At 51.4% G+C, this 14,038-nt stretch overlaps 1 protein-coding gene across 1 annotated transcript in view; it reads left to right on the plus strand.

The window, feature by feature from the left end:
* The first annotated feature begins 7,887 nt into the window (after positions 1-7,887).
* Positions 7,888-14,038, plus strand: part of GAREM2 (GRB2 associated regulator of MAPK1 subtype 2) — a 105,379-nt gene continuing 99,228 nt past the window's right edge. The window contains exon 1 of the mRNA XM_077291852.1: positions 7,888-8,224. Within this exon, the coding sequence (XP_077147967.1) occupies positions 7,948-8,224 (277 nt within the window). The 5' untranslated portion in view covers positions 7,888-7,947. The remainder of the gene's footprint in view (positions 8,225-14,038) is intronic.

Below are 14,038 nucleotides of genomic sequence, written 5' to 3' on the forward strand. Positions count from 1 at the left end.
TATACTGGACCACCAGGAGTGTTATTAGGCACACTGGACCACCAGGAGTATTATTATTAGGTACACTGGACCACCAGGAGTATTATTATTAGGTACACTGGACCACCAGGAGTATTATTATTAGGTACACTGGACCACCAGGAGTATTATTAGGTACACTGGACCACCAGTATTATTATTAGGTACACTGGACCACCAGGAGTATTATTAGGTACACTGGACCACCAGGAGTATTATTAGGTACACTGGACCACCAGGAGTGTTATTAGGCACACTGGACCACCAGGAGTATTATTATTAGGTACACTGGACCACCAGGAGTATTATTATTAGGCACACTGGACCACCAGGAGTATTATTATTAGGTACACTGGACCACCAGGAGTATTATTATTAGGTACACTGGACCACAAGGAGTATTATTATTAGGTACACTGGACCACCAGGAGTGTTATTATTAGGTACACTGGACCACCAGGAGTGTTATTAGGCACACTGGACCACCAGTATTATTATTAGGTATACTGGACCACCAGGAGTGTTATTATTAGGCACACTGGACCACCAGGAGTATTATTATTAGGTACACTGGACCACCAGGAGTATTATTATTAGGTACACTGGACCACCAGGAGTATTATTATTAGGTACACTGGACCACCAGGAGTGTTATTAGGCACACTGGACCACCAGTATTATTATTAGGTTCACTGGAGCACCAGGAGTATTATTATTAGGTACACTGGACCACCAGGAGTATTATTATTAGGTACACTGGACCACCAGGAGTATTATTATTAGGTACACTGGACCACAAGGAGTGTTATTATTAGGTACACTGGACCACAAGGAGTATTATTATTAGGTACACTGGACCACCAGGAGTATTATTATTAGGTACACTGGACCACAAGGAGTGTTATTATTAGGTACACTGGACCACCAGGAGTATTATTATTAGGTACACTGGACCACCAGGAGTGTTATTAGGCACACTGGACCACCAGTATTATTATTAGGTTCACTGGACCACCAGGAGTATTATTATTAGGTACACTGGACCACCAGTATTATTATTAGGTTCACTGGACCACCAGGAGTGTTGCGTGCCGACCTCTATTAGTCAATCAGGGATAGTATCATAACTCCCAATCCTCTGTGACCACCTCGATCACTAGATCTGTGCTCCGACTGCACCACCAGGTATACTATATAGAAATCATTACTGGATCAGACAGTGAGGTCATTAGGAAACCATGGGGAGCAGACAGTAATAGTCCTCTGTGAGGGGCTCCAGGGGAGGCGCTCAGGGGTCCCTGCAGGGGTCTCTGTTGTCACCACTCGCCCTCATGCTCCAGGGTTACGATTTACCCATAGACATCACTAAGAGCCTCGTTGTTCTCCTGTGTTTTATTCTCTTATGTACATTACACCAAGTATTTCTTGTCGTTTATCAAACAACCGTCCAATCTGGGGGGTCCGCCATTCATCAGAGGACACAAAGCTTAATGTACAGACCCCGGTGATCCCCCCGAGAGAGGATGGATCATTGTGCAGCTCAGCGCTTTGCTGATATTAGTAAGGAGTATACAGCTATATACCTTCATCACATCCCTGTCATGACTGCAGTCACCACTAGATGGAGACAGAGTCCAGTCCACTGGGGAAGCTCATTGCTCTGGGTCTATCAGGGTTGGTGCAGCATGAGAGACAGGGCAGTAAGGGAATGTTCAAGGGAGCTGCGGAGGGTCCTCACACAGGCCGGCTACATTTATTATAATTTATGGCTGAAAGTACAGAAATCAGAAAGCAAATCTATGCTTTGAGTCTGGTGCACATAAAGCAAGCGGGCGCTTCTTAATTAATTTGGATGATTTAACGACAACAACCTTTTTTTAAAGACTTTAACACTAAGGGGGAGGAGGATTCATAATTTACGCCTCTTCCTCTAGCGCACTCGCCATAAAGGCTGGTGAACAAAACGCCATAAAGGCTGGTGAACAAAACGTCTGTCTATATGAATTGGAACCACTGCGTTTTATTAAATCTCTCTCTTGGGTTGTGTCCTAGAAAGGAAATGACACAGCAGAACCCAATGTAGAAGGGTCATGGTCTTTCCATAAAATATTGTATGTCACAATGGTGCTCATATCCTCTGAGTGTGATTATATCAGTTATTATAATGAGTGCTTGGTTGCCTGGGGTTTACTGCTAGAGGGAGGGATTCAGAGAAATAAAATCTTAGTTTCTGGGTAGAGTAGGTGCCCATGGCAGTGCCCATGTAGTGAAAGTAGTGAAGGTGTTCATGTTGGGGTTCTGGTTTTCTGTCCCCGGGTTTAATGTTAGAGGTAGGAATCAGAGAAGAAATTGTTAATGAAAGGGTGGAGGAAGTGCCCATGGCGGTGCCCATGTAGTGAAAATGTTCTTGTAGGCATAGAGTAAGTCTTTACTGCCCCTGGGTTTGATGCTAGAGGTAAAAATCTGAGAACAAATTCTTAATATAAGGGGTGGAGCAGGTGCCCATGTAGTGGAAGGAGTAAAGGTATTTTGTGGGGGTGGAGTATGTATTTACTGCCCTGGGTTTTAATGCATAGAGACTAAAGGTACGTTCACACTAAACGATTTTGCAACGAGAACAACAATGATCCGTGACGTTGCAGCGTCCTGGATAGCGATATCATTGTGTTTGACACGCAGCAGCGATCAGGATCCTGCTGTGATATCGCTGGTCGTTGCTGAAAGCCCAGAACTTTATTTGGTCGTCAGATCGGCGTGTATCGTCGTGTTTGACAGCAAAAGCAACGATGCCAGCGATGTTTTACAATGGTAACCAGGGTAAATATCAGGTTACTAAGCGCAGGGCCGCGCTTAGTAACCCGATATTTACCCTGGTTACCATTGTAAAAGTAAAAAAAAAAACACTACATACTCACCCTCTGATGTCTGTCACGTCCCCCGGGGTCTGCGCTGCTGCTCAGAGCTTCCTGCACTGAATGTGTCAGTGCCGGCCGTAAAGCAAAGCACAGCGGTGACGTCACCGCTGTGGTTTAGGGCCGGCGCTTACACAGTGCAGGGAAGCTGAAGGCGAGGGACGCGACAGACACCGGAATGTAAGTATGTAGTGTTTGGTTTTTTTTACATTTACACTGGTAACCAGGGTAAACATCGGGTTACTAAGCGCGGCCCTGCACTTAGTAACCCGATGTTTACCCTGGTTACCCGGGGACTTCGGCATCATTGGTCGCTGGAGAGCTGTCTGTGTGACAGCTCTCCAGCGACCACACAGCGACGCTGCAGCGATTGGCATCGTTGTCGATATCGCTGCAGCGTCGCTTAATGTGACGGTACCTTTATCCAAAGTGATTGCAGCTGGAATTGTCACAAAAGGAGGCTCCACAAAGTACTGACTTTAGGGGGTGAATAGTTTTACACACTGAAGTTTTCAGTTATTTTGTTCTATTTTCTGTTTGCTTCACAAAAAAAACAAAACCATATGTTCACAGTTGTCGGCATGTTCTTTACATGACCTGATGCAAACCGTAAAAAAACAGTGAAATTCCAGGTTGTGAGGTAGCAAATCACAAAATAATGCCAAGGGTGTGAATACTTTCACAAGCCACTGTATGCATAGCTAGTCGTTTTTACATTGCATTACATTAGTTCCAGAATTGTAGTATTTTTTAAGTGCATTTTTTGTCAGATTGCTGAGAGGGCCCAAGTAAAAAAAGGCATTACATGCACATACCCTTAGTATCAGTGGTGGAGGACGTCCCCACGATGATGCTGATGTTGTGGGAGGAGGGTGTTCCTATAAAGGCAGAGTATGTATTTACTGCCCCTGGGATTACTGATAGAGGCATGAACCAGAGAGTTGATATTTATTCTAGGGATGGCAGCTGTGCCCATGGCGGTGCCCATCTTGTGGAGGTATTGGTTGACAATGCAAACAAGCACTTTCCATGGGGAGGAAACTTCAGTGTAATCCCACATCTGACGTAACCTCTTTGCTAGTTATACTTTCTATTACAGTGAACTGGCTGATGTTTAGGTCCATAAAGGGACGGGGGCAGGTGCAGACAGGCAGATGTCAATTACCCCTTAAATAGCTGTGGTAATGAAGGGGTAAATAGTTCATGCTAATTTACTGACAGCCCTCCAGCAGAATCCACAAAGGGCATTTACTGGGTGGGAGATGATCGGTCCCAGGAGCAGACCCTCAGGTTCCTCCCTATGCTCCTGCTTGTGTGTTAACTAGGGTTGAGCGACCTTGACCTTTTTAGGGTCGAGTCATGTTTTGTGAAACCCGACTTTTTGAAAAGTCGAGTCGGGCGAAATCGGCCGATTACTGCGAAAAGTCGAGGATCGGCCGGAACACGAAACCCTATGCACGTCAATGGGTATTTTTTCTCTCTCTCTCTCTCTCTCTCTCTCTCTCTCTCTCCCCCCCCCCCCTCCGTCCCAGCCCCGAAAATTTCGTTTTACACATTGCTGCGCACAAGCGCTAAAATGATCATAGGCGTACACGCCCCTAACCCCTATGTCATCACTCTGCCCACACTCCTACATTGGCTGAAAAAATGGCGCTAAACGCGTCATACGAAACGCGACTTTGGCGCCAAGATCGCGTACCGCATGGCCGACCCCACACAGGGATCGGGGCGGGTTTCATGAGACGCCGACTTTGCCAAAAGTCGGCGACTTATGAAAATGAACGATCCGTTTCACTCAACCCTAGTGTTAACCAATCCCATATACTCCCTGCACAGCAGAGGATGCAGCCACTAATGAGTGTGGGTGGGGGTGAGGGTGGGGGTGGGGGGAGCACTAATAAATCTTTCATATGCTCAGGTTGTGCCTTTAAGTGGATTAGACCCTTGGAGAAGCCCCCTGTAGACATCCCCCATCTGCATCCTCAGTTCGGGCAATTAGCTGAAACAGGTTCTGTACATAAACCTGAGAGCAGCCACTTATCTTATTTACAGCCCCCCAACAAGACCCCAATACTGGATCAACAAGGAGATTACACAGGCTGCAGGTAGGGAAGGGGTTAACTCTTAGCATGCTGCCAGAGAGGATGGGGAAGAAGCGCTGAGAATGTATCACACCTGAACAGCTTAGATACAGCAGCTCAGCACCACATGATAGAATTAGATACAAAAGAGCAGCGGGCAGTGTCATGATATGATCAGATATCCAGCTCAGCAGTCAGTATCACACAGGAGAGGATTAGATACACGGCTCAGCAGTCAGTATCACACAGGAGAGGATTAGATACACGACTCAGCAGTCAGTATCACACAGGAGAGGATTAGATACACGGCTCAGCAGTCAGTATCACACAGGAGAGGATTAGATACACGGCTCAGCAGTCAGTATCACACAGGAGAGGATTAGATACACGGCTCAGCAGTCAGTATCACACAGGATAGGATTAGATACACGGCTCAGCAGTCAGGATCACACAGGATAGGATTAGATACACAGCTCAGCAGACAGTATCACACAGGAGAGGATTAGATACACAGCTCAGCAGACAGTATCACACAGGAGAGGATTAGATACACGGCTCAGCAGTCAGTATCACACAGGAGAGGATTAGATACACGGCTCAGCAGTCAGTATCACACAGGAGAGGATTAGATACACGGCTCAGCAGTCAGTATCACACAGGAGAGGATTAGATACACGGCTCAGCAGTCAGTATCACACAGGAGAGGATTAGATACACAGCTCAGCAGTCAGTATCACACAGGAGAGGATTAGATACACGGCTCAGCAGTCAGTATCACACAGGAGAGGATTAGATACACGGCTCAGCAGTCAGTATCACACAGGAGAGGATTAGATACACGGCTCAGCAGTCAGTATCACACAGGAGAGGATTAGATACACGGCTCAGCAGTCAGTATCACACAGGAGAGGATTAGATACACAGCTCAGCAGTCAGTATCACACAGGATAGGATTAGATACACAGCTCAGCAGTCAGTATCACACAGGAGAGGATTAGATACACAGCTCAGCAGTCAGTATCACACAGGAGAGGATTAGATACACCGCTCAGCAGTCAGTATCACACAGGAGAGGATTAGATACACAGCTCAGCAGTCAGTATCACACAGGATAGGATTAGATACACAGCTCAGCAGTCAGTATCACACAGGAGAGGATTAGATACACGGCTCAGCAGTCAGTATCACACAGGAGAGGATTAGATACACGGCTCAGCAGTCAGTATCACACAGGAGAGGATTAGATACACGGCTCAGCAGTCAGTATCACAAAGGATAGGATTAGATACACGGCTCAGCAGTCAGTATCACACAGGAGAGGATTAGATACACAGCTCAGCAGTCAGTATCACACAGGAGAAGATTAGATACACGGCTCAGCAGTCAGTATCACACAGGAGAGGATTAGATACACGGCTCAGCAGTCAGTATCACACAGGAGAGGATTAGATACACAGCCCAGCAGTCAGTATCACACAGGACAGGATTAGATACACGGCTCAGCAGTCAGTATCACACAGGAGAGAATTAGATACATGGCTCAGCAGTCAGTATCACACAGGAGAGGATTAGATACACAGCTCAGCAGTCAGTATCACACAGGAGAGGATTAGATACACGGCTCAGCAGTCAGTATCACACAGGAGAGGATTAGATACACAGCTCAGCAGTCAGTATCACACAGGAGAGGATTAGATACACGGCTCAGCAGTCAGTATCACACAGGATAGGATTAGATACACGGCTCAGCAGTCAGTATCACACAGGAGAGGATTAGATACACGGCTCAGCAGACAGTATCACACAGGAGAGGATTAGATACACGGCTCAGCAGACAGTATCACACAGGATAGGATTAGATACACGGCTCAGCAGACAGGATCACACAGTATAGGATTAGATACACGGCTCAGCAGACAGTATCACACAGGAGAGGATTAGATACACAGCTCAGCAGTCAGTATCACACAGGAGAGGATTAGATACACAGCTCAGCAGACAGGATCACACAGGATAGGATTAGATACACGGCTCAGCAGACAGGATCACACAGGATAGGATTAGATACACGGCTCAGCAGTCAGTATCACACAGGAGAGGATTAGATACACGGCTCAGCAGTCAGTATCACACAGGAGAGGATTAGATACACGGCTCAGCAGACAGTATCACACAGGAGAGGATTAGATACACGGCTCAGCAGACAGTATCACACAGGATAGGATTAGATACACGGCTCAGCAGACAGGATCACACAGTATAGGATTAGATACACGGCTCAGCAGACAGTATCACACAGGAGAGGATTAGATACACAGCTCAGCAGTCAGTATCACACAGGAGAGGATTAGATACACAGCTCAGCAGACAGGATCACACAGGATAGGATTAGATACACGGCTCAGCAGACAGGATCACACAGGATAGGATTAGATACACGGCTCAGCAGTCAGTATCACACAGGAGAGGATTAGATACACGGCTCAGCAGTCAGTATCACACAGGAGAGGATTAGATACACGGCTCAGCAGACAGTATCACACAGGAGAGGATTAGATACACGGCTCAGCAGACAGGATCACACAGTATAGGATTAGATACACGGCTCAGCAGACAGTATCACACAGGAGAGGATTAGATACACAGCTCAGCAGTCAGTATCACACAGGAGAGGATTAGATACACAGCTCAGCAGACAGGATCACACAGGATAGGATTAGATACACGGCTCAGCAGACAGGATCACACAGGATAGGATTAGATACACGGCTCAGCAGTCAGTATCACACAGGGTAGGATTAGATACACGGCTCGGCTCCGGTAGGGGGCGCTCCTCTCCGCCTCCTGCTCTGTAGCTCTGCTCTCCCGGTGGCGGCTCCGGCGGGGGAGGAGCTCGGGCACCGGCAGGATGGCTCAGGCTCACACCGGGGCCGCGGATGCTCCGCTCTCTTCTCTCCCTTCCTCGCTGTGGAATTGTTCGGTGCCGCTCCGATCGGTGCAGCGGATGTTGGGGGTCGTCGTCCTGGGATATCGGGACCCCTGAGGCTCCGCGGTGTGGACGGCTATGCGGAGCTCCCGGGGCGGACATGGAGAAAGCGGCGCCCGGAGTGTCGGGGCTCGGAGTGTCGGGGCTCGGCTGGAGCGCGGCGGCGCTGCCCCTGGACGTGATCGTCAGTAAATTCCGGCTGCCGACACTGGTGAAACTGGGAAAAGGTAAAGCACGAGCGGTGCCGGGATGGTGGAGAGTAGACCGGCTGCGGGCGATCATTGCTCCCCGTGATCGATGGAGAATGCTCCGCTGTCTGCCTCTGACCGGCCGAGAATCCCGCAGGGGCCGGTCCTGATGATCCCGTGTGGGGTCTCCAGGGTCCAGGGGCGCATTACTGGCGACCTGGGCATCACCGACCATCTCTCCATAGTGCCGGGTACAGTCAGGGGGGAGCAGGGACCCCCGGCCTGACATCTGGGAGTGGGGGCAGCACAGTCCTGCTAAGTGCAGGAAGGAAATGAACTCTCCCTGCGCCCACTGTCCCTGCACCCGCTGTCCCTGCGCTCACTGTCTCGGCGCCCACTGCTGTCACTGTCCCTGCACCAACTGTCCCTGCGCCAAACTCACTGCACCCACTGTCCCTGTACTCACTGCTGTCACTGTCTCTGCTGTCACTGTCTCTGCTCTCACTGTCCCTGTACTCACTGCTGTCACTGTCCCTGCGCTCACTGTCCCTGTACTCACTGCACCCACTGTCCCTGCACCCACTGTCCCTGCGCCAAACTCACTGCACCCACTGTCCCTGTACTCACTGCTGTCACTGTCTCTGCTGTCACTGTCTCTGCTCTCACTGTCCCTGTACTCACTGCTGTCACTGTCCCTGCACCCACTGTCCCTGCGCCCGCTGTCCCTGCGCCCACTGCTGTCACTGTCCCTGCGCTCACTGTCCCTGTACTCACTGCTGTCACTGTCCCTGCGCTCACTGTCCCTGCGCCCGCTGTCCCTGCGCCCACTGCTGTCACTGTCCCTGCACTCACTGTACCTGTACTCACTGCTGTCACTGTCTCAGCTGTCACTGTCCCTGAACTGTCAGCTCTGACTGTCCCTGCTCTCACTGCTGTCACTGTCCCTGCATTCACTGCTGCCTGTCACTGTCCCTGCGCTCACTCTCCCTGCACCAAACGCCCTGCACTCACTTCTTACTGTCCCTGCACTCACTTCTTACTGTCCCTGCACTCACTGCTCTTTGTGCCCTCACCCACAATCACTGCTGTCTCTGTCCCTGCACCCACTGTCCAAGCACTCACTGCTCTCACTTGTGTCATGGAGCTGCACATGGAGGTGTGGGGGGTCCTGTGCTGGGGCTGCACGTGGAGGTGTGGGAGGTCCTGTGCTGGGGCTGCACGTGGAGGTGTGGGGGGTCCTGTGCTGGGGCTGCACATGGAGGTGTGGGGGGTCCTGTGCTGGGGCTGCACATGGAGGTGTGGGGGGTCCTGTGCTGGGGCTGCACATGGAGGTGTGGGGGGTCCTGTGCTGGGGCTGCACATGGTCGTGTGGGAGGTCCTGTGTTGGGGCTGCACCTGGAGGTGTGGGGGGTCCTGTGCTGGGGCTGCACATGGAGGTGTGGAGGGTCCTGTGTTGGGGCTGCACGTGGAGGTGTGGGGGGTCCTGTGCTGGGGCTGCACATGGTCGTGTGGGAGGTCCTGTGTTGGGGCTGCACATGGAGATGTGGGGATCCTGTGCTGGGGCTGCACATGGAGGTGTGAGGGGTCCTGTCATGGAGCTGCACATGGAGGCGTGGGGGGTCCTGTGCTGGGGCTGCACATGGAGGTGTGGGGGGTCCTGTGCTGGGGCTGCACATGGTCGTGTGGGAGGTCCTGTGTTGGGGCTGCACGTGGAGGTGTCGGGGGTCCTGTGCTGGGGCTGCACATGGCGGTGTGGAGGGTCCTGTGCTGGGGCTGCACATGGAGGTGTGGGGGGTCCTGTGCTGGGGCTGCACATGGAGGTGTGGGGGGTCCTGTGCTCGGGCTGCACATGGTCGTGTGGGAGGTCCTGTGTTGGGGCTGCACGTGGAGGTGTGGGGGGTCCTGTGCTGGGGCTGCACATGGTCGTGTGGGAGGTCCTGTGTTGGGGCTGCACGTGGAGGTGTGGGGGGTCCTGTGCTGGGGCTGCACATGGTCGTGTGGGAGGTCCTGTGTTGGGGCTGCACATGGAGATGTGGGGATCCTGTGCTGGGGCTGCACATGGAGGTGTGGAGGGTCCTGTGCTGGGGCTGCACATGGAGATGTGGGGATCCTGTGCTGGGGCTGCACATGGAGGTGTGGAGGGTCCTGTGCTGGGGCTGCACATGGAGGTGTGGGGGGTCCTGTGCTGGGGCTGCACATGGTCACGTGGGAGGTCCTGTGTTGGGGCTGCACATGGAGGTGTGGGGGTCCTTTGCTGGGGCTGCACATGGAGGTGTGGGGGGTCCTGTGCTGGGGTTGCACATGGAAGTGTGGGGGGTCCTGTGCTGGGGCTGCACATGGTCATGTGGGAGGTCCTGTGCTGGGGCTGCACATGGAGGTGTGGGGGGTCCTGTGCTGGGGTTGCACATGGTCGTGTGGGAGGTCCTGTGTTGGGGCTGCACATGAAGATGTGGGGGGTCCTGTGCTGGGGTTGCACATGGAAGTGTGGGGGGTCCTGTGCTGGGGCTGCACATGGTCATGTGGGAGGTCCTGTGCTGGGGCTGCACATGGTCGTGTGGGAGGTCCTGTGTTGGGGCTGCACATGGAGATGTGGGGATCCTGTGCTGGGGCTGCACATGGTGGTGTGGGGGGTCCTGTGCTGGGGCTGCACATGGTCGTGTGGGAGGTCCTGTGTTGGGGCTGCACATGGAGGTGTGGGGGGTCCTGTGCTGGGGCTGCACATGGAGGTGTGGGGGGTCCTGTGCTGGGGCTGCACATGGTCATGTGGAAGGTCCTGTGTTGGGGCTGCACATGGAGATGTGGGGGGTCCTGTGCTGGTGCTGCACATGGAGGTGTGGGGGGTCCTGTGCTGGGACTGCACATGGTGGTGTGGGGGGTCCTGTGCTGGGGCTGCACATGGTCGTGTGGGAGGTCCTGTGTTGGGGCTGCACATGGAGGTGTGGGGGGTCCTGTGCTGGGGCTGCACATGGAGGTGTGTGGGGTCCTGTGCTGGGGCTGCACATGGAGGTGTGGGGGGTCCTTTGCTGGGGCTGCACATGGTCGTGTGGGGGGTCCTATGTTGGGGCTGCACATGGAGGTGTGGGGGTCCTGTGCTGGGGCTGCACATGGAGTTGTGGGGGGTCCTGTGCTGGGGCTGCATATGGAGGTGTGGGGGGTCCTGTGTTGGGGCTGCACATGGTCGTGTGGGGGGTCTTGTATTGGGGCTCCACATGGTGGGATTCTCCCCTCCCCCACATTATCTTCGGACCCCCTGTGCAGTGAGTGCTGCCCCCTGTAGGATGCTTTTTCTGTAGGCTTTTTAATAGCAAGCCTTCATAATTTAGCTGTGGCTCCATGTTCAGGCTGGGGGTCTCTGGTGGAGAATCAGGTCTCGGACCCCCCTGTGGCTGGTGCTGGTCCTCGGTGCCCGCTCCTATGGTGCCACCTCATTAACATGCAGGAGCAGCGAGCAGCTGGCATCACTGGCATTATCCCCACACACAGGACCCCTGTTCATCGCTCCCCTCCCCCCAAACCTTTATCCTCTCCCCAGCCCCCTGCACCACTCAGCCTGGGAATGGGGGGATATTAACCCCCGGATGTCCGAAACAACACGGCCGAGCAACATGCCCCCCCAAACATCACACAGGATTAGATACACAGCTCAGCAGTCAGTATCACACAGGAGAGGATTAGATACACAGCTCAGTAGTCAGTATCACACAGGAGAGGATTAGATACACAGCTCAGCAGACAGTATCACACAGGATAGGATTAGATACAGCTCAGCAGTCAGTATCACACAGGATAGGATTAGATACACGGCTCAGCAGTCAGTATCACACAGGAGAGTATTAGATACACGGCTCAGCAGACAGTATCACACAGGAGAGGATTAGATACACAGCTCAGTAGTCAGTATCACACAGAAGAGGATTAGATACACAGCTCAGCAGACAGTATCACACAGGATAGGATTAGATACAGCTCAGCAGTCAGTATCACACAGGATAGGATTAGATACACGGCTCAGCAGACAGTATCATACAGGAGAGGATTAGATACACGGCTCAGCAGTCAGTATCACACAGGATAGGATTAGATACACGGCTCAGCAGTCAGTATCACACAGGATGGGATTAGATACACGGCTCAGCAGTCAGTATCACACAGGAGAGGATTAGATACACGGCTCAGCAGACAGTATCACACAGGATAGGATTAGATACACAGCTCAGCAGACAGTATCACACAGGATAGGATTAGATACTCGGCTCAGCAGTCAGTATCACACAGGATAGGATTAGATACACGGCTCAGCGGTATGTATCACACAGGATAGGATTAGATACATCTCTCAGCAGTCAGTATCACACAGGAGAGGATTAGATACACTGCTCAGTAGTCAGTATCACACAGGATAGGATTAGATACACTGCTCAGTAGTCAGTATCACACAGGATAGGATTAGATACACTGCTCAGCAGTCAGTATCACACAGGATAGGATTAGATACACGGCTCAGCAGACAGTATCACACAGGAGAGGATTAGATACACGGCTCAGCAGACAGTATCACACAGGATAGGATTAGATACACGGCTCAGCAGACAGTATCACACAAGGCTGGATTAGATACACGGCTCAGCAGTCAGTATCACACAGGATAGGATTAGATACACGGCTCAGCAGACAGTATCACACAGGAGAGGATTAGATACACGGCTCAGCAGACAGTATCACACAGGAGAGGATTAGATACACAGCTCAGCAGTCAGTATCACACAGGATAGGATTAGATACACAGCTCAGCAGACAGTATCACACAGGAGAGGATTAGATACACGGCTCAGCAGACAGTATCACACAGGAGAGGATTAGATACACGGCTCAGTAGTCAGTATCACACAGGAGAGGATTAGATACAGCTCAGCAGTCAGTATCACACAGGATAGGATTAGATACATGGCTCAGCAGTCAGTATCACACAGGAGAGGATTAGATACAGCTCAGCAGTCAGTATCACACAGGATAGGATTAGATACACGGCCCAGCACTCAGTATCACACAGGAGAGGATTAGATACAGCTCAGCAGTCAGTATCACACAGGAGAGGATTAGATACACGGCTCAGCAGACAGTATCACACAGGAGAGGATTAGATACACGGCTCAGCAGTCAGTATCACACAGGAGAGGATTAGATACACGGCTCAGCAGACAGTATCACACAGGATAGGATTAGATACACAGCTCAGCAGACAGTATCACACAGGAGAGGATTAGATACAGCTCAGCAGTCAGTATCACACAGGAGAGGATTAGATACACAGCTCAGCAGACAGTATCACACAGGAGAGGATTAGATACACGGCTCAGCAGACAGTATCACACAGGAGAGGATTAGATACACGGCTCAGCAGTCAGTATCACACAGGAGAGGATTAGATACAGCTCAGCAGTCAGTATCACACAGGATAGGATTAGATACACGGCTCAGCAGTCAGTATCACACAGGAGAGGATTAGATACAGCTCAGCAGTCAGTATCACACAGGAGAGGATTAGATACACGGCTCAGCAGTCAGTATCACACAGGAGAGGATTAGATACACGGCTCAGCAGTCAGTATCACACAGGAGAGGATTAGATACACGGCTCAGCAGACAGTATCACACAGGATAGGATTAGATACACAGCTCAGCAGACAGTATCACACAGGAGAGGATTAGATACAGCTCAGCAGTCAGTATCACACAGGAGAGGATTAGATACACAGCTCAGCAGACAGTATCACACAGGAGAGGATTAGATACACGGCTCAGCAGACAGTATCACACAGGAGAGGATTAGATACACGGCTCAGCAGTCAGTAT

This window comes from Ranitomeya variabilis, chromosome 2 (genome assembly GCF_051348905.1).
Source record: "Ranitomeya variabilis isolate aRanVar5 chromosome 2, aRanVar5.hap1, whole genome shotgun sequence".
NCBI lineage: Eukaryota > Metazoa > Chordata > Amphibia > Anura > Dendrobatidae > Ranitomeya > Ranitomeya variabilis.